At 44.9% G+C, this 22,010-nt stretch overlaps 1 protein-coding gene across 1 annotated transcript in view; it reads right to left on the bottom strand.

Moving 5' to 3' along the window:
- The window catches only part of enpep (glutamyl aminopeptidase), an 84,194-nt gene extending 62,592 nt beyond the window's left edge, over window positions 1-21,602 (bottom strand). The window contains exons 1-2 of the mRNA XM_030724999.1: window positions 20,875-21,602; window positions 11,114-11,255 (exon numbers count right to left, since the gene is read on the bottom strand). Of these exons, the coding sequence (XP_030580859.1) occupies window positions 11,114-11,255; window positions 20,875-21,509 (777 nt within the window). The 5' untranslated portion in view covers window positions 21,510-21,602. The remainder of the gene's footprint in view (window positions 1-11,113; window positions 11,256-20,874) is intronic.
- Window positions 21,603-22,010: the final 408 nt, after the last annotated feature.

Genomic DNA, 22,010 nt, shown 5'->3' with positions numbered 1-22,010 from the left:
GACTGGAGCCTGAGCACACTCCCAGCGGCGGAGGCGAGACAAGACAGGAAGCTGACCGTGCTCCCAGTAGCAGCAGTGAGACGAGACTGGAGACCGACCAAGCTCTCAGAGGTGGTGGCGAGACGAGACAGAAGACCAACCGCGATCCCAGAGGTGGTGGCGAGACAAGACAGGAGACTAACCACGCTCCCAGCAGTGGCGGCGGCGAGGAGACAAGACTGGAGACCGACCGAGCTCCCAGAAGTGGTGGCAAGACAAGACAAGAGACCGACCACGCTACCAGAGGTGGCAGCGACGAGGAGACGAGACTGGATACTGACCGAGCTCCCAGAAGTGGTGGCGAGACAAGACAGGAGACCGACCACGCTCCCAGTGGCGGCGGTGACGAGGAGACGAGACAAGAGACTGACCTCTCTGCTTAGTCTGCTGCCCCCGTGACCTGGCCCCGGATTAGCGGAAGAAAATGGATGGATGGGTGGATGAGTGTACATGTACAATGTGTACAATGATTGTGCAAAATGTCATGTATATGTAAACTACTGTGTGCAAATGTCCAGTATTATTTCAGCAGTTCAGTATTCTGATGGCTTGTGGGTAGAATCTGTCCCTGAATCTGCTCCTGAGGGTCTGGCTGCTCCTGCACCACCTGCCTGACAGAAGGAGCATGAAGAGTGAAGGGTTGGGGTGGCTGGGATCAGAGAGGATCCACTGGGCCTTCCTCCTACAGCACTGCCTGTAGAGGTCCTGGGTGGCTGCTTCAAGATTGAACACACAAAGACTGCAGGAATCGTTTGGACAGTCAAGTGTCTCACCAGAAGCACCCATCTGTCCTGCATGTTGAAAGGGAGGATATAACAGCATCCCTCAAGGAGACAAATGGAACTGTGAGCACCTCGGCTTTACCGGAACATTAGCAAACATGCAGCCATATAGAGGCTGGCGAGGAGGTTAATGCTGTCTTTTCCATTGTTGCTGTGAAGGTGAAAAGCCAGAAGAGTAAAAGGACAGGGCATACTTATGCCTTTCTGGACCCTGGGAGTTCAGGTACATTCTGCACTGCTAGCTTGGCAAAAAGATTGGGAATAACAGGCAAACCAAGCAACATTCTGTTAAGGCCAATGGGGCAAAGATTAAATTAAAGGGTAAAACCCTATTAACCCTATTATACCTGGATTGAAAGAGACGGGGTTTGATAACAATGACTTCAATGAACTGCTTTCTGTTCTGATACAAACCACGATGCCAGTGTTGAAAGGAAACATTCCACTTCAAGAGGAGGTTGTTTAATTGCCCTATCCGAGCAGAGTTACATTGTATGACTATGCAGGTGTGGATTTGCTCATCGGGACAGATGCTCCCTGTCGCACGAATGCCTCTGTTCTGTCCCGCACACACACAGCACTCTGGCTTTCGCACAAAGATCATTTTATTCCTCAGTATACATAGACTTGGCTGTTTTTGCGGCAGGCTTTATCTCAGCTCTCTGCTCCTCTCCATTTGCCAGCTATTGCATAGGAACACAGGACACACATAATCAGCATCCATGTCAGGCAGCTGCGCTCCTGTTCTCCCCTGACATGCCTCCCTGAATTCACTGCCCCACCTCTACCCTGCAGCCATGCCCAAACCACACCCCGCCACCACACTCCCAAAGTGCAGGAGCTATGGAAGCAAATCAATAGCCAAAGTAATGGACCCTGTGCAGTGAGAACAAGAGTCAGCTGGGTAATAAATGGACCTCTTCGCACTGGAGACTCTGAAGTTAATTCTATCCAAACAGGCTGCACTGTTGTAACAGTGAACCACATAATTGCTGAATACTTGGAATACATGTTAATCCAGCAGTACAATCATGATTTTAATGAGAAGCCGTCAGAAAACCAGCTGGAGATGTCAAGAGAGGACATTAAATTCATGAACATTATGAAGAATACCACAAAGGATGGACACTATTGCATTGACCAAATCACAACAAACTGTCGCCACAAAGCGCCTTGACGCGACAGTTTGTTGTGATTTGGCGCTATATAAATAAAATTGAATTGAATTGAATTGAATTGAATTGACTTATCGTTCAGAGTTGAAGATCCTGTTTTGCAAATAACTACTGTATATTCAATTCAATTCGATTCAATTCAATTTTATTTATATAGCGCCAAATCACAACAAACTGTGGCCTCAAGGCGCTTTGTATTGTGGGTAAAGACCCTACAATAATACAGAGAAAACCCAACAGTCAAAACGACCCCCTATGAGCAGCACTTGGCGACAGTGGGAAGGAAAAACTCCCTTTTAACAGGAAGAAACCTCCAGCAGAACCAGGCTCAGGGAGGGGCAGTCATCTGCCGCGACCGGTTGGGCTGAGGGGAGAGAAAGACATGCTGTGGAAGAGAGCCAGAGATTAATATCAATTAATGATTAAATGCAGAGTGGAGTATAAACAAAGTAAATAAGGTGAATGAGAAGAAACAGCTCCTCCGTGAATCGCCACCTTATCGTGGTGGAGGGGTTTGTGTGTCCCAGTGATCCCAGGAGCTATGTTGTCTGGGGGCTTGTCCCCCTGGTAGGGTCTCCCATGGCAAACTGGTCCTGGGTGAGGGTCCAGACAAAGAGCGGTTCAGAAGACCCTTATGAGTGAAAAAACAAGGGAACAGTTTACCCTGCCCGGGATAGGGTTACCGGGGCCCCACCCTGGAGCCAGGCCTGGGGAGGGAGCTCGAGGGAGAGCGTCTGGTGGCCAGGCATTAGCCCGTGGTGCTTGGCCAGGCGCAGCCCGAAGAGGTTACATGGGCCCGCCCTCCTGCAGGCCCACTACCCGCAGGAGGTGTCGCAGGGGTCGGGTGCAGTGTGTGTCGGGCGGTGGCCGAGGGCGGAGGCCCTGGCGGACCGATCCCCGGCTATCGAAACTGGCTATTGGGACATGGAATGTCACCTCTCTGGTGGGGAAGGAGCCTGAGCTAGTGCGTGAGGTTGAGAGATACCAGCTAGATATAGTTGGGCTCACCTCAACGCATGGCCTGGGCTCTGGAATCAGTCTCCTGGAGAAGGGCTGGACTCTGTTCCAGTCTGGAGTTGCCCTCGGTGAGAGGCGGCGAGCTGGGGTGGGTATTCTTGTATCCCCCCGGCTTGCTGCCTGTACGTCGGAGTTTTCACCGGTGGACGAGAGGGTAGTTTCCCTGCGCCTTCGGGCTGGGGAACGGGTCCTGACTGTTGTTTGCGCTTATGCGCCGAATGACAGTTCAGGGTACCCACCCTTTTTGGAGTTGCTGGGTGGGGTGCTGGAGAGTGCTCCATCTGGTGACTCCATAGTCTTGCTGGGAGACTTCAACGCTCACGTGGGCAATGACAGTGAGACCTGGAGGGGCGTGATTGGGAGGAACGGCCTGCCCGATCTGAACCCGAATGGTGTTTTGTTATTGGACTTCTGTGCAAACCACAGTTTGTCCATAACAAACACCGTGTTCGAACACAAGGATGTCCATAAGTGCACATGGCACCAGGACACCCTAGGTCGCAGGTCGATGATCGATTTTGTAATCGTATCATCAGATCTGCGGCCGTATGTTCTGGACACTCGGGTGAAGAGAGGAGCTGAGCTGTCAACTGATCACCACCTGGTGGTGAGTTGGATCAGGTGGCGGGGGAAGATGCTGGACAGACCTGGCACACCTAAACGTATTGTGAGGGTGCGCTGGGAACGCCTGGCAGAAGCCCCAGTCCGGGAGATCTTCAACTCCCACCTCCGGCAGAACTTCGACAGCATTCCGAGGGAGGCTGAGGACATTGAGTCCGAATGGACCATGTTCCGCACCTCCATTGTTGAGGCTGCTGCTCAGAGCTGTGGCTGCAAGGTGGTTGGTGCCTGTCGTGGTGGTAACCCCCGAATCAGATGGTGGTCACTAGAGGTGAAGGGAGCCATCAAGCTGAAGAAAGAGTCCTATCGGGCTTGGTTAGCCTGTGGGACTCCGGAGGCAGCTGACAGGTATTGACAGGCCAAGCGGAACGCAGCTCGGGCAGTGGCCAAAGCAAAAACTCGGGTGTGGGAGGAGTTCGGTGAGGCTATGGAAAAAGACTTTCGGACGGCATCGAAGCGATTCTGGCAAACCGTCAGGCGACTCAGGAGGGGAAAGCAGTGCTCCACTCACACGGTTTATAGTGCGGGGGGGGGGGGGGGGGGGGGGGGTGCTGCTGACTTCAACTGAGGCTATAGTCAGACGGTGGAAGGAATACTTCGAGGACCTTCTGAATCCCACTGCCACGCCTTCTGTAGTGGAAGCAGAGTCTGGGGATGAGGGGGATGACTTGACCATCACTGGGGGTGAGGTCACTGAGGTAGTTAAACAACTCCTTGGTGGCAGAGCCCCTGGGGTGGACGAGATTCGCCCTGAGTTCCTGAAGGCTCTGGATGTTGTAGGGCTGTCTTGGTTGACACGCCTCTGCAACATCGCGTGGAGATCTGGGGCAGTGCCATTGGATTGGCAGACCGGGGTGGTGGTCCCCATCTTTAAGAAGGGAGACCGGAGGGTGTGCTCCAACTTTCGGGGGATCACACTACTCAGCCTCCCCGGTAAGGTCTATGCCAGGGTGCTGGAAAGGAGGGTGCGTCCGTTAGTCGAACGTCGGACTCAGGAGGAACAATGCGGTTTTCGTCCTGGTCGTGGAACGCTGGACCAGCTCTTTATCCTCTCAAGGATATTCGAGTGTGCGTGGGAGTTTGCCCAACCAGTCTACATGTGCTTTGTGGACTTGGAGAAGGCATTCGACCGTGTCCCTCGGGGTGTTCTTTGGGAGGTTCTGCGGGAGTATGGGGTGTCTGGCCCATTGTTGTGGGCCATTCAGTCCTTGTACAACCACAGTGAGAGCTTGGTCCGTATAGCCGGTAATAAGTCGGATTTGTTTCCTGTGGGTGTTGGACTCCGTCAGGGCTGCCCTTTGTCACCGATTCTGTTCATAATTTTTATGGACAGAATTTCTAGGCGTAGCCAGGTGGGGGAAGGCTTCTTCCTTGGTGGCTTAAGAGTCTCATCTCTGCTTTTTGCAGATGATGCGGTTCTGTTGGCTTCATCGGGGGGGGCCTCCAGCTCGCAGTGGAACGGTTCGCAGCCGAGTGTGAAGCGGCTGGCATGAGAATCAGCACCTCTAAGTCTGAGGCCATGGTCCTCAGCTGGAAAAGGGTGGAGTGCCATCTCCGGCTCAGGAACGAGTTCTTGCCTCAAGTGGAGGAGTTTAAGTATCTCGGGGTCTTGTTCACGAGTGATGGAAGAAGGGAACGGGAGATCGACAGGCGGATCGGGGCTGCTTCTGCAGTGATGCGGACGCTGCACCGGTCCGTCGTGGTGAAGAGGGAGCTTAGCGTAAAAGCGAAGCTCTCGATTTACCGGTCGATCTACGTTCCTACCCTCACCTATGGTCACGAGCTTTGGGTAGTGACCGAAAGAATAAGATCGCGAATACAAGCGGCAGAAATGAGTTTCCTTCGAAGGGTGGCTGGCCTCTCCCTTAGAGATAAGGTGAGGAGTGCGGCCATCCGGGAGGGGCTCAGAGTAGAGCCGCTGCTCCTCCACATCGAAAGGAGCCAGTTGAGGTGGCTCGGGCATCTGATTAGGATGCCTCCTGGCCGCCTCCTGGGTGAGGTGTTCCGGGCATGTCCCACCGGGAAGAGGCCCCGTGGTAGACCCAGGACAGGCTGGAGAGATTATGTATCTCGGCTGGCCTGGGAACGCCTTGGGGTCCCTCTGGATGAGCTGGAGGAGGTGGCTGGGGAGAGGGAAGCCTGGGCTTCTCTGCTTAGGCTTCTGCCCCCGCGACCCGGCCCCGGATAAGCGGAAGAAAATGGATGGATGGATGGAGAAGAAACAGTGCATTATGTGAACCCCCCAGCAGACTAGGCCTATAGCAGCGAAACTAAGGGATGGTTCAGGGTCACCTGATCCAGCCCTAACTATAAGCTTTATCATAAAGGAAAGTTTTAAGCCTAATCTTAAAAATAGAGAGGGTGTCTGTCTCCCGAATCCAAGCTGGAAGCTGGTTCCACAGAAGAGGCGCCTGAAAGCTGAAGGCTCTGCCTCCCATTCTACTCTTAAGTATCCTAGGAACCACAAGTAAGCCAGCAGTCTGAGAGCGAAGTGCTCTGTTGGGGTGATATGGTACTATGAGGTCTTTGAGATAAGATGGTGCCTGATTATTCAAGACCTTGTAGGTGAGGAGAAGGATTTTAAATTCTATTCTAGATTTAACAGGGAGCCAATGAAGAGAAGCCAATATGGGAGAAATCTGCTCTCTCTTTCTAGTCCCTGTCAGTACTCTAGCTGCAGCATTTTGGATCAGCTGAAGGCTTTTCAGGGAGCTTTTAGGACAGCCTGATAATAATGAATTACAATAATCCAGCCTAGAAGTAATAAATGCATGAATGAGCTTTTCAGCATCACTCTGAGAAAGGATGTTTCTAATTTTAGAAATATTGCGCAAATGCAAAAAAGCGGTCCTACATATTTGTTTAATATGTGCTTTGAAGGACATATCCTGGTCAAAAATGACTCCAAGATTTCTCACAGTGTTACTGGAGGTCAAAGTCATGCCATCCAGAGTAAGTATCTGGTTAGACACCATGTTTCTAAGATTTGTGGGGCCGAGAACAAGAATTTCAGTTTTATCTGAATTTAGAAGCAGGAAATTAGAGGTCATCAAGGCCTTAATATCTTTAAGACATTCCTGCAGTTTAACTAATTGATGTGTGTCATCTGGTTTCATTGATAGGTAAAGCTGAGTATCATCTGCATAACAATGAAAATTGATGCAGTGCTTTCTAATAATACTGCCTAAGGGAAGCATGTATAATGTAAATAAAATTGGTCCTAGCACAGAACCCTGTGGAACTCCATAATTAACCTTAGTGTGTGAAGAAGACTCCCCATTTACACGAACAAATTGGAGTCTATGAGATAAATATGATTCAAACCACTGCAGTGCAGTACCTTTAATACCTATAGCAAGCTCTAATCTCTGTAATAAAATGTTATGGTCAACAGTATCAAAGCTGCACTGAGGTCCAACAGGACAAGTACAGAGATGAGTCCACTGTCAGAGGCTCTAAGAAGATCATTTGTAACCTTCACTAATGCTGTTTCTGTACTGTGATGAATTCTGAAACCTGACTGAAACTCTTCAAATAAACCGTTCCTCTGCAGATGATCAGTTAGCTGTTTTACAACTACTCTTTCAAGAATCTTTGAGAGAAAAGGAAGGTTGGAGATTGGCCTATAATTAGCTAAGACAGCTGGGTCAAGTGATGGCTTTTTAAGTAGAGGTTTAATTACAGCCACCTTGAAGGTCTGTGGTACATAGCCAACTAATAAAGACTGATTGATCATTTTTAAGATTGAAGCATCAATAATTGGAAAGACTTCTTTGAACAGTCTAGTAGGAATGGGATCTAACAAACATGTTGCTGGTTTGGAGGAAGTAACTATTGAAGTTAACTCTGAAAGATCAACTGGAGCAAAAGAGTCTAAACAAATACCAGCAGTGCTGAAAGCAGCCGAACATGAAGATAAATCTTTGAGATGGTTATGAATAATTTTTTCTCTAATGTCTAAAATTCTTGCTCCAGCCTCTGACGGGGACGGTCGCATTCTATCTCTCTCCCTGCCCTCCCTATCTTTCCTGCTTGCTGCTTGCTGTGAGAGCGTCTCTTGCACACTGTTCGAATAAGAATAAGATTGAGAGCAACATGGATTTGGCAAACTGGGCCTTCAAGACCACTGATCGAATTTTTTCCACTATGAGATCTGGGAAAGGGGAGCCTGCGTGTCCGAGTGGAACAGACCCGGTTGGATACGTCATCGACTCTTGGAGCTCGTGGAGACCTGTGTGCTTCTCGGCCCTAGAGGTGGAAGACGTGGAAGACGCTTACATATTTGGCTATCTGGTAGCGGTATCTTTTCTGTTTGGGCTTGGAGGATACCTGATTTACCGTGAAATCAAGAAAACCTGGACGGCAGTTCGACATCTGCAGAGGCTGCCGACCCAGGTGGATGGGCTGACCAGAATGGTACAGACTCAGACTCAAAGCCTGATGAACCTGAGCCGTAGACTTGGGGAGTAGCAGGTGAGAGGGGTTCGATCTGGAGATAAGGTACGGTTCTGCTCAGTGAGGACGGTAACTAATGAATTTGGATTATTGGATTTATTGAATGGTTTCCCAGTGAGACTGAAGGCTGTTGAAAAAACAAGCAGCCTGTTCCAAAACAACACCTGCATTATCAGAATTCGGCTCCCTAGCCGGCCTTGGCTGGCAATCATATCTCTCCAGAACTATGTGTGAAGGCCGCTATCCCCCTCAGCCCTCTCTGTGATTTGTGAAGCTGGATCTGGTGTACCAAGGCTGCTGATGAACTTCCATCACTATCAGCAAACTGTTTGCCTGGGAGCTGGCATCTGGGCTCCACAATGCCCCCACCCTCTCGTCTCCGTCTGCGTCCCCTCCTGACCCTGACCCTACCCACCATACTGCTATCCCGGCTTTATATGTGCAATATGCTTTTTGCTGAGGTGTTTTTTGGAACCTCGTAAGGTGTTCTTTATGAACACAGTATGAGATGATTTTTTTGAACCTAACTATCCCAATGTATCTCTTTCTGTCTCTCTGCTAAAGGTAGCGCCGTTGAGAAACGGCTGCATGACCTCAGACATCTGTCCCCCCCTGTCTGTGTTATGTTTTTGTTTTGGATGGATGTTCTGTTAACTGCAATTTCCCCATTTGTGGGACTAATAAAGGCATTCTTGATTCTTGATTCTTGATTTATTTGTAAAGAAATCCATGAAGTCACTACTAGTTAACGTGAAAGGAATACTCGGCTCTACAGAGCTCTGACTCTTTGTCAGCCTGGCTACAGTGCTGAAAAGAACAAAGACTTCAAGTCCTGAATTGGAGGTTTAATAGAGATGCTACATTTAACAGGGGATATACTGATGACACACTGATTCAAAGATATGTTGAAAAGGATCTTGTGGATGAGCTGGCTCCTGAGGATGGAAAAGTGTGGTACATCCCCAACCATAGAGTGCATCACCCCACAAAACAGAAGATAGAGAGTACTGTACCTTTGCACAGGAAGGAAGAAAGTGGAGCTTCAATACAGCATTAGCCTCACACCAAGGTGATGTTTGGGAACATCTTATAAGTTCTGTCAGAAGTATACTCACCTCTGTTGTTGGACAGCAAGATTTGAATGACAAAGGTCTCCACATGCTGTTTTGCGAAACGGAGGCAATACTGAATGATGGGCCAATTACTAAAGTGTCAGATGACCCCAGTGACTTGGAAGCACTCACTCCAAACCAAATTCTCCTGCTGAAAGGGAAACACATTTTGCCTCCAGATTTGTTTGAGCCAGCTGACTTGGATATCAAAAGGAGTTGGAGAAGTACAGTATATTGCTGAGCTCTTCTGGAAGACATGGATGGTGGAGTATCTACTTTGTGATGCAGGAAAGCCAATTCAATTCAGTTCAATTCAATTTTATTTATATAGCGCCATATCACAACAAACAGTCGCTTTAAGGTGCTTCAGATAGAAATGGATAAGACCAAAGAGGAGCTTCTTTTCAGGAGACCTAGTCATCACTGCACATGCCACAGTTCCAAGAGGATTCTGGATGATGGGCAGAGTTTTGACCACTACATCAGACTTCAAAGGGTTGGTCCACTCTGTGAGGGTTCAAACCAAGACCAGTATATTGCAGACACCTGTAACCAAGCTCTGTCTCCTCCTGGAGGCCATCACCTGATGGAACATTTGATTCTTTTTCTCCTTTTCTCTGTCTTTCATCCATTTGTTTTCTTTTCAGGTTTTCTTTTTTGGTTGATTTTTATTTTTTGTATTAAAATACTAAGTTTGTTTTTTGCTAAGGATAAATTTGTAGTTTATCTTTCTTTGGTAAATCTGAGTTTCCTTTTTGACTTTCTGGCAGATGTTCACTTAATGTACATAAGTAGGTCAACTGGGATGGGTCAGGCAGGCATCACGGTGTAAGATTTTTTACCAGGCGTCATAGAGGCTGCAGATGAAAGCATTTATGTCTAAACATTTGCTCCATTATGGTAAATAAACAGACCCAAATGCACTTTGTGGTATGCACTTTGTCTTGTTTTTGTTGACGTGCTTAAGATCCAGTCCTAGTGGCCATTTGATTTGTTTTTAGTGTGGACCAATAGTCACTGCACTTTTTATGTAACAAATACTTAAGAGAACCTCTGAAAATTAGATTATGAATAATGCCAGCTCAAAAACAGCTGCCTGTGGACTATGCCCTAAAAGGTAATTTATTAATTATAATAAGTGATGCTTTAACAATACTGCAGTGTAAATAATCTTTTCTCTCTGTCAGACGAGAGATGAAAAGTTTAATAATAAAAAAAATCTTTATGGAACTTTAGTGTAGTGGTACAATGATTATGAGTAGGTGTTGGTGGGAGTGGGTATATACAGAACCTGTCAAAAGTCTGGACACACTTTGTGTGACTGGTACTGTATAAATGGAGAATGTGGGAGAAAACACATTTTTCTGTGATGCACATTATTTTCATTTTGATTGAACAAAATCATAAGAACATGATGGTAAAGTGCAAACTGTGTCTAGGACAGAAACACCTGCCACTAATACACCACTGACTGCTTGCAAGTTCCTGCAAAAACAGCATGCTAACACACAGAAAGTCGCAAAGAACCAGGAATGATGAGAGAAGCTTCATGGAGAGTTTGTGTTTGTTACATTGTGCCATTGTTAAGGAAGACATCACTTATTTCATAGTGGTAAATTCTGTTAACATAATTTAATAATTTGTGTCATTGTCAACTGTAGTAACTTTAATTGTAACTGATGACTCAATTTGCTAAACTGAGTCACCTAATTACATTACAGATAAATCTAATGTGATTAGAGTAATACATTATTTGCAGTATTTACAGTGTGTTACTCCCAAAACTGCCACTGCATTTTTTTCCAGTACAATTTTGCAATCGTCTCCAGTTTTAAAGAGTAAGTCTGTTCTGATGGTAAGCACACATGAATATTTTTCTATGCCCAGCCACATTATTACTTTTCTGACTTACCTCTACTGGCATGTTGGACAACGCCTTATATTTAGCATCGTGAGTTATCGAGATATTGTAGGTGGCTTTCTTGTTGGGCTCGTCAAAACAGGGAAAAGACTTCCGGGCATCTGTTGGCTCATGATCCGTAGCTGCAATCTTTCTGGTGATTAAATAGAGGACAGATTATTGGAGAAATTAAGTTTATTATTGGAGAGTGTTTGAAACCAAATGCTTTACAGCCTTTTCCTATAGATTTTACAAATTTAAAAATATTGTCACATAGTATTGGTCTTCAGTGTAAACTAGAATGTTAGGTTTAGGAACAGATTTAATCATTTAATTAACAGTGCTTCTAGTTATTTTGTTCAGTTAGTTCTATTGTATTATAGTCTACTGTAGAATACCTGGTGGATTACAAAGTCTCCTATTGATATTTTGATCATGGGGCTCTGGGGTAACTGTTCATTTCTTTGGTTAATATGTTCTTGTCCAACCAATTTCTCATTCATCAAATAATTTCCAATATTACATTCATAAAGAGACTATATCAACAAATATCAGTACTAACCTGTAGCCAAAAAAAAAAGACTTTTTTACATTTCCCTAACTTAATACAGAAAGCTAGATCAAAACTAACATTTATATTTACTGAGCTTTTAGTCTAACTAGATTACAAACAGACACCATGTCAGAAATGTTGTTTGTGTGACTTAATAAGAAATACTTTATTTATTGGTAAAAGCTGAGAAAATGCTGTTATAGCATCCAAAGCACAAAAATCAACCAAGCTCAATGAAATATGTTTGAGAACAAAGGGCTTTGCTCTTAGTGTAAAAAAAAAAAGACCAAATAAGGAGCTCAGTTAAATAAGAAATACAAAAAAGTGATCAGAAATCAGAAAAATAAAATTTACAAAGGTAAGAATTTAAGAAGTTACACACAAATAAAACAATGATAAAATGGATAATTTATCCTAACAATAAATAAATAATACACACAATTAAAACCAATGATAAAAGCATCATTTTACCCTAGAAATAAATAAAATAAAAAGTAAAAACTTCAATAGACAGCAGCTGATACGAATCAAAAGAAGAAACAATAGAAGTGGGTCTTAAGAGCAGACTTAAAATTGGCCAATGAAGAGGCCTGTTTAATGTCTAATGGCAGAGCGTTCCAGAGTTTTGGAGCTGCCACAGCAAATGCTCTCTCTCTCCTCGGATCCTCCGCTGTGTACTCAGCACATCAAGGTACAGCTGATCAGCTGATCTGAGTGACCGGGAAGGAGTATGTAGGTGCAGCAACTTGGAAAGATAAGATGGGGCAAGGCCATATAATGACTTAAAAACAAATAAAAGGATTTTAAAATGAACTCTGAAACACATGTGCAGCCAGTGCAGTGAGGATAAAACAGGAGTAATACACTCTTCGCAATCCCATCAAAAGATGCACAGCAGCATTTTGAACCAACTGCAGATGGGCTAGAGCAGACTGGCTAAGACCAACATATAAAGCATTGCAGTCATCCAGTTTAGTTGTAATAAAAGCATGGATCACTACTTCAAAATGGTTTTTCGATAGTATATTTTTTATTTTCACCAGCTGCCTGAAATGAAAGAAGATAGATCTCCCCACTGCCGTGATCTGATCCACCCATTTAAAACTCTTGGCCATAATTAAACCTAAATTTGTGACACATGGCTTTACATATTGCAATAATGAACCCATGTCCATGGGGGAAGATCCACCCAGGACAATGGGACCAAAGACAATCACTTCTGTCTTTTTTTCATTAAAATTCCAGAGGTTTAGAGCCATCCACACTTTATTATCGTCAAGACATTCAATCAGGGTCCATACAGAGTTTCAAAGGCATAAAAATCTGAATATCATCAGCATAGCAATGGAAAGCAATTTTATGCTTTCTTAGAATGAATGAAAAAATAACAGAGGTCCCAAAATTAAACCCTGTGGCAATCCATAAAACAGGGGATGATTCAAACTCATTTATATTAACAAAGAAAGACCTTTGGGTCAAGTAAGACTCAAGCCATTTCAGAACAGTGTCATAAACACAAGCACAATGCTCTAAAGAGAAATTAAAATATCATGGTCCACTGTGTCAAAAGCAGCCATTAAATCTAAAAGCATTAAAATCACATGATCGCTTGTCAAAAGAATGTCATTAAACACCATCGACAATACAGATTCCGTACTGTGGAGAAGTTTAAAACCAGACTGAAAGATCTCAAGAATATTATTTTCAACTAAAAAGGCTTTCAACTGGTTATATACAACTTTCTCTATTATTTTGGACAAAAAATATAGTTTGGAAATAGGCCTAAAATTAGATAACACAGTGGAGTCCAATCCAGGTTTTTTGATCAGTGGTTGAATTAAGGCATGTTTAAAAGATTTAGGAACTACACCTAATGACAAACTGCTCTTAATAAGAGCCAAGAGTAGTGGGCCTAAGGCAGCAATAACCTCTTTAAAAAGTCGGGGTAGAACAGAATCTGTCAGGAAACCTGAGGGCTTCAGATGACTAACGGTCTCATATAGCAAAGGCAAAGTTACAGGCTCAAACTGGTACGAAGCAGTAGAGAAAGGAACAGAGACTGAAGGGTCAAAGGTTGGAGATGATATGAGGGCCCTAACATTGTTTACGTTATCCACAAAGAACTTACAGAATTCCTCACATACCTCAGGTGAAGGCCCAATCCCAGTACTTTATCAATAGTGTTAAATAAAATACAAGGCTTGTGGCAATTTAGCAAGATTACCCTTGACAGGTGTTCTCATTTGGCATGGTTCACAACTACCTGGTAGTGATGCCAACAGTCCCTTAACATTTGAAACAACACCTGTAATCTGTCTTTTTTCTATTTTCGCTCAGCTTTCCGACATTCACGTCTGGCAGCACGAGTTGTGTCATTTAACCAAGGCTCCAACTTAATTTTAGATTTCCTGGATTTCAATGGGTCCACTTCATCTAAAGCAGTCTGGCAAATAGAGTGAAACCAGGAATTAAACATCTCTGTATCTAAAGATATAGATTCTAGAATTCTGCAGTTATGTTTGATAATGGCAGAAAAACGGAAAGCACTGAGCTGGTTTACAACACAACAACATCATGCAGGGACACCAGATTTCATAAGGCCACAAGGCATAGCAATGTCAAAAAGCATGGGGTTACAATCCGAAAACACAGCATCATTTACCGTTAAGTTAGAACTAGACAGACCATAGCAAAAACAAGGTCCAGAGAATGCCCACATCCTTGAGTGGGCCCAGACACTTATTGCATAAAATTAAAAGAATTTATCAAATTTAAAACCAACGGTTTATCAGGACAACAAACATGTATGTTAAAATCTCCAATAATAAGGACTTGGTCATATTAAGGCATAATTTCTGCCAACAGTTCAGAAAATTCATTTAAAACAAATTTATTATATCTAGGCAGCCTGTAGATAATGGCACACATCACAGGGTGAGAACGACCCTATTCAAATAAACTTACTTCAAAACTGGAGAAAGATAATGATTGGACCAGCGACTTACATTTATACCCATTCCGAAAAAAGGTTGCTATTCCACCTTCACGGCCTGACGTCCAGGACCAATTACTATAACAGTCAGGTGGTAAAAATTCAGATAAAACACTCAAATCCCCAACATTCACCCAAGTCAGAGAAAGAGGAAGTCCAGTCCATTTGAGGTGAAAAAAATCCTTAAGAATTAAAGTTTTATTTGAAAGGGTTCTAGCATTCACCAGGCCAATAACAGGTGGAGCCAAAGTGCAGAGAAGAAACTCTGGGACCTCCGACAAAACTGACGGCAAGGTTTCTTGGGTGCCAAAAGGAAACCTTATTTCAGCCAAAAGACAAAGATCCAGGAGAGTTTGGCGATCATAAACCAACAGAGCGCTGACATAGAATTTTTGTAGAACACACATCGAAAAAAGCACCAGTGTAAGCAGGCAAGGTAGCAACAGACAGCAGGCCAGGAATCTTGGCGCCATCTTGTCAGCCAGTAGTAAATAAATCTAAATTGAAATATGGCACAATAAGAAGCTTAAATCTAAAATGATTACATATATTGTGGTATGAAGTGGTAAAGATTTCCTGTATTGGTCCTTGTGATAGCAAAGCTGAAATAGATGTTAGAGAAAGTGTTCTGCTGAATGACCAATCAGTGGTGCAGAGGGTGGTCAGGATCTATTAATTATCCACTTTCATTCACCACAGACACAGTTATTTACATGACATCTGCATCAGCTGATGGAGAAATCCAAAAAGTGTATTGATTTAAACTAGTTTCAAAAAGCAGCAACAATGGCAAATTTCTATCAGTGGGTAATATAGTTCAATATTTAGATCATACAATCACAACTAGTGCAGTCCTACCACATTTCTTTTTACTACTTAAGGCCGTTTTACACCAGATGTGTTGCGTAAAAAACAACACAAAATTCTGAATCCAGCGAATCATCAACACGGCTCAAAAGATCATAGGCTGTCCCCTGCCCTCCCTCCAGGAACTGTTCAATGCCCGCTGCCAGAGGAGGGCACAGAACATCCTCCAGGACCCCTCACACCCTGGACACTCCTTGTTTCAGCTACTGCCATCAGGCAGACGTTTCAGGACAATGAAGGCCAGAACAAACAGACTGAGGAACAGCTTTTATGCCAGGGCTATCATTGAACTGAACTCTGTGTGGTTTGGACAGTGATGTGGGGTGGTAGTGCTGACTGTGTGCGTGCGTTGGTGTGTGTATTGGGGCTAGATTCATCTTAATTTACTATTGTGCACTGTATTTTAGTAATCATTTTTATCACTCATATTTTTATTATTTTATTATTTATTGTCTGAGGCACCTAGAAAGGAATGCATTTTAAATTTCGTTGTGCAACTTCTGTGTACAATGACAATAAAGATTCTGATTCTGATTCTGATTCTGATTCTGAATCTTTCAGATACAAAGTTGTTGTGTAACCTATATGTAATATAATATAGAATGCTCTAATATAATACTATAATATAATATAAGAGTGATTCAGACAACACTTCTGAGAGGAAGCTCAAAGGAACAGTTTACCCTGCCTGGGATAGGATTACCAGGGTCCCAGCCTAGAGCCAGTCCTGGGGAGGAAGCTCAAGGGAGAGTGTCTGGTGGTCCAGTAGCCCATGGAGCCCAGCTGGGCGCGGCTTGAAAAAGACAGATGGACCCACCCTCCTGCAGGCCCACCATCCACAGGAGGCACCATAGGGGTTGGGTACAGTGTCTGTTGAGTAGCAGTTAAGGGTGGAATCCTGGTGGGCCCATCCCCGGCTATCGAGACTGGCTATTGGGACATGGAATGTCACCTCTCTAGTGGGGAAGGAGCCTGAGCTAGACCTTGAGGTTCAGAGATACTGACTAGATATCAACACATGGGCTGGGCTCTGGAACCAGTCTATGGGAAAAGGGCTGGATTGCAATCTGGAGCTGCCCTTGTTGAGAGACGGTGGGCTGGTGTGGGTATCCTTGTATGCCCTCGGCTTGCTGCTTGTCCATAGGAGTTTTTACCAGTGGATGAGAAAGTTGTTTCGCTCTCATCAACCACTTTGAGGTTTCGTGCCAGGGAACAGGTCCTGACTGTCATTTGCATTTATGCACTGAATGCCAGTTCAGAGTACCTAGCCTTATTAATTTGCTGGGTGGGGTGCTTGAGGGTGATTCATTCAGGAACTCAGTGAGACCTGGAAGGTGCAATTGGGAGGAACACCGAATGGTGTTTTGTTATTGGGCTTTTGTGCAAACCACAGTTTGTCCACAATGAAGACCATGTTCAAAGATGTAAAAATGTCCTTAATTGCATGTGGGACCAGGATACCCTGGCCCCTTTTCAACCGACCGGGTTTCCAGTGTTTTAACTGTTCAGCGTTTTTTCTGCCGCGAATGCACTTGGTGCTCGGCCGAAAAACGGGTTTAGCTCCAACATCACAAGCTAGCTGGTCTGGAACCAAGAATGTGTGACAAAAGCTGCAGAAGGGCATGACTCTGCCATCTCAATGTAAAGTTTCCCACTGCTATTTCACCGTATGGTGTGTATTACATGAGAAAAGTGATGCAATTTTGGGCTCTAAAGCTGAACTTGCTGCTTTGTATCAGTTAATATCACAGATAAAAGGATGCAAAGTGTGTACTTTTCATCTTGCTCTAATTGCTGTCTGTGTTTACCTCTGTGCTGCACACATATGCTGCAGTAGCTTTGTTAGGACAATAAAATATGCTTGCAGCACAAGAAATAGAGTTTGCAAAAAGGAAGTGTATTCTCCCACATTTGTGCCCTTCCAGACGAGGCCCTGCTGACACCCATACGTGAAGGATCAGCTTGCAATGTGCAGTGGGAAAACAGGCCCATTCTTATGCATTTCTTCAGTTCATTGGAACCAGCACCAGTACTGGCATGAGCACAGCACCTTGGCGGTGGAAACGTAGTTCCTATGTCACAGGTCAGTGATCAATTTTGTAATCCTATCATCTGATCTGCAGCTATATGTTCTGAACACTCGGATGAAGAGAGAAGCTGAGCAGTAACTTGATCAGTACCTTGTGGTGAGATAGATCAGGTGGTGGGGGGAGGATGCTGGACAGACTGGGTGCACCTAAATATCCAGTGGTGCACTGGAAATGCCTGTCAGAAGCCCCAGTCCATGAGATCTTCAACTCCCGCGTCCTGTAGAACTTTGACAATTCTGTGGGAGGCTGAGGACATGGAGTCTGAGTGGACCGTGTTCTGTACTTCCATTGTTGCACAGAGCAGTGGGTGTAACATGGTTGGTGCCTGTCGTGGTGACAATCGCTGAACAAGATGGTGACCACCGGAGGTTAAGGGAGCCATTAAGCTGACAGAGCCCTATCTGGCTTGGTTAGCCAGTGGGAGTTTGGAGGTAACTGACAGGTATGGGCAAGCCAAGCAGAATGAGGCTTGGGCAGCAGCTGAACCAACTCGGGTGTAGGAGGAGCTTGGTGTGGCCATGGAAAAAGAACTTTGGACTGCCTTGAAGTGATTATGGCAAACCATTAGGTGACTCAGGAAGGGAAAGAGGTGCTCTACTCACACGGTGTATAGTGTGAGTGGGGCTCTGCTGACTTCAACTGAGGCTATACTGAATACTGAATATTGACTACTTCAAGGAACTCCTTAATCCAAGTCTTCTGTAGAGGATGAGGGGATGACTCACCCATCATTGGGAGTGAGGTCATTGAGGTATTTAAACAACTTCTTGGTGGCAGGACCCCCTGGGGTGTATGTGCTTCATCCTGAGCTCCTGAAGGCTCTGGATGTTGTAGGGCTGTCTTGTTGACACACATCTGCAATGTTAACATGGAGACATGGGGCAGCGCCACTAACTTGGTAGACTGGGGTGGTGGTTCCCATCTTCAGCAACCTGGGATTCAAGAGGAACAATGCAGTTTTCATTCTGGTCATTGAATGCTGGACAGGTTCATCGTCACTTCAAGGATACGCAAGTGTGTAGGGGAGTTTGTCCATCCAGTTTACATGTGTTTTGTGGACTTGGAGAAGGTGTTTGACCACATTCCTCAGGGTCTCCTGTGGGGCTGATGTGGGAATATGTTGTGTGTGGCATGCCCACTCCAGGTCAGGGACAAGTTGCTGCCCCAGGTGTAGGAGTTTAATTAAGCCGACCTGAAAAGAGGAATCAAAAAAGCCAAGGCAGACTATAGGAAGAGAAGAGAGTCATACCTGGCCAGCAACAGCACATGGAAGGTGTGGCAGGGCACACAGACCATTGCAAACTACAGAGGCTAAGATTCACAGCAGGAGGCTTGAGTGTCGATAGGAGAGGAACGTAACTGTTTCTTTGCTCATCTGCTCTGGCCCTGCTTGTTGACTACATCCAACTGTTTCACCAGTGCAAAGACAAATGGACCTAGCCTTTTTATTTTTACTGAGCATTCAAAGCACTTTTAGACTACAAGTCTAAAAATGAATGCTGAAGTATCTTTCCCAAGGACCCTTCATATGCAGAAGTGAGGAGTCAGTGAAATAACCAGTGACTTTTCAAAAGTTTTTTTTTTTTTTTTTTTTTTTTCTCAGCTCTCAGCGGAGACGGTCGCACTTTTCTTCTCTCCCCAGCACTTCCTTTTTCCCCTGCTTTGCTGCTTGCTGCTTTAGAGCCTCTCTTCACACAACTTCCAAACTGGAATTTATAATTATGGATCTGGTCAGCTGGTCTCTCAACGCCATTGTTTTGATCAATTTTTCACCATGAGGAGATTGGGGGAAGGAGAACCCTATTCCCTCTTATCATTCCAGCTGGCTACGTTATGGATTCCTGTGTGGTGTGGAAGATGACGTGCCTGGCCGTATTGTCAATGGAATATACACACACATTTGGCTTATTGACACTGGGGTTTCTCCGAATTGGACCTGGAGATACCTGGATTGTCGTTGCAATTCAGGAAGTCTAGGCAGCTGTCTGGCCTTGGTAAGGCTGCTTATGACGGGAACGCAGGAAGGGTACAGACTCAAACTCAGACTCTGTATATCTGGAGCTGATTCTGAGGGGTAAGATCTTGGAGATGTATGTATCTGTTTCTGCACGGCGAAGGAACGAACCAAGAAGATTCGGATGAATTGGATTTTTTGCCACAGAGAGGTGCCAGTAAGACTGAAGGCTGTCAACAAATGAATCAGTACAGTCTGTACCAAAACAAGTCCTAGAATCAGGAATTTGGCTCCCTGGCGGCCTTGGACTGCCGCTTATCAAATTGTCTCCGGGATGTTTGTAAACAGATGCTCTACCGCTCTACCCCCCCGCCGTCCTGTCTTCTTCTGACCTGTGTTGGACTGATCTCCCTGACCTAGCTGCTGATGAACTCTACATCTTATCAGAACTGTTAGCTGAGGAGGGAGTTTGAGTCAGCCCCACAGTAGCCCGACCCCCCCCCCCCCCCCCCCACTCGCCTCCGCTGGCTCCCCTGTCCATCCCTCCCCACCCTAGTGCTCCCATGCTATATGTTCCTGCTCTGTCGCAGAGGTTTTTGTAACCTTATACTGTGTATGTGTGAATGTATACAAAGTATGAGAAGATTTTTTTCCTCACTCATCCCTATATGTTTTCACTATTGTTTCTGTCTTTTTAATGGCAGCGCCTCCAGAAGGGGCCTGGCCACAGTTCACCTATCTCCCCATGTTTGTTCTGTTTGTCTTCTTGGATGGGTGTTCTGTTAACTGTAATTTCCCCATTGTGGGATCAATAAAGTATCATCATCATCATCAAAAGACAACCCAGTTTACCTCCTGAGCCACAACCAGCTATTGTACGTTATGAGAGTCCAAGCTAAAAACAGATTAGTAACTTTTTCTTGATTGCTTCTCAAAAGATCTATACAGGACATTGCATTTCTCACAGTGTTCATCTTTAGACTAACTTAATTTTAGTTGCTATTATCAAGACATTCATAGCATGTCTATAGTTATTTGACACTGATTAATACCTTCCTGAGAAAAGACCATAAGGCACCTTTGAGTTTTAATTTATTTGCCAAACTCTAAGTTTAAAACATATGTGTTGTATACAGTGTATAACCCAACTTAGAAGGTCATTACTTAGAAAGTTACAGCATTGGCTAAATCAAAATAACTGACTTAAAAGATGCAAAAGCTTATGCATGTCTAATGCCTACTTTCTCCATTCTTTTCTAATTCTTCGTTAATAAGCACATGTGTATGTTTATAACACAATAAAATCACTTGACTTACTTGGTGATCCCATTCTCTGTGTAAATAACTCTGTAGAATCCCACCACAGAGCCATTGAGCCAACCCTGGAAGTCCAGACTGAGGGTGTAGACCTCTCCTGTGCCAGAGACAGGCAGCTCCTCTGTGGCCTCCACCACCACATATTGCTGATCTTTGTATTCAAAACAGCTTTTTACTGCCATTTCCCTCTGCCCTCCCTGGTTACTCAGCATTCTCAACCTTGGCATGGTGCTGACAAATGTCTCCCTGATGTGGAGCCAAAGATACCGGGTGGGCTTAGTTACTTCCAGTTCAATATCAACAGTGCCTATGTAGGTGTCATCCTCTAGGTTCGGCTCCAGGTGCAGATCATAGTGGACGGGATTCACATAGTTGGGTAAACGGAAATTCCTCCAGTCCCCGTTTGAGTCAGTGGAAGGCAAGCAGGGCCCTCTGCCATGTGAAGGGGGCTGGGTAGGCCCTGCTGTGGGAGCTGTTGTGGTGGTGGTAGTAGGACTGGTGTTGTTTGACCTAGAGAGGCCCACCCCGAGGCCCACTGCCAAAGACAACACCACTGTTATGCAGATGATGACTGCATGCTTACCTTGAATACAGTAACGCTTCTCTTGCTTGTCCATGTCCATACCGTCAACCATGGCAACTCCTGATCTGAAAATACACAGCTTTCTAAAGGTAAACGATTCTTTAGCTGACCTGAGGTCAGAGCTGCAGGCTTTGGCTTCTGGAGTATTTAAATTAGCTGTGTGGGTTGAACTAAAGCTTGCCTCTGTGGTGCTGAGGGGTGGAGAGAAAAATGAGGAGTGAAGAGAGGGAATCTGTCAGACAGCCAGAAAATCTCACAGATTTATTCTGTCCCTGGTGCTTTTATTACACCTCCTCCTGTTAAACATCTACAAGCTGCCTGTAAATCAACAGCTACAGTCCTTTTTTTTTTTTTTTAAATCAAGAGTGTTGTGCTACAAAATTGAACATGTTGTTCTCATGTGAAACTGAATAATTCACATGATCTCTGCAACTAATGTCAAAGTGTAGGCATATGTGTAACTATTTGATTTGAATCTGAAGCATCACAGTCAAATTTCAAAGGGAGTTTGATGCATAACTGAGGAAAGGGTCTATGATCTGGACATGACTGA

The sequence above is a fragment of the Archocentrus centrarchus genome, unplaced genomic scaffold (genome assembly GCF_007364275.1).
Source record: "Archocentrus centrarchus isolate MPI-CPG fArcCen1 unplaced genomic scaffold, fArcCen1 scaffold_44_ctg1, whole genome shotgun sequence".
NCBI classification, from domain to species: Eukaryota; Metazoa; Chordata; class Actinopteri; order Cichliformes; family Cichlidae; genus Archocentrus; species Archocentrus centrarchus.
The sequence above is the reverse complement of the archived record's forward strand: the minus strand, read 5'-3'. Positions and strand labels throughout refer to the sequence as shown.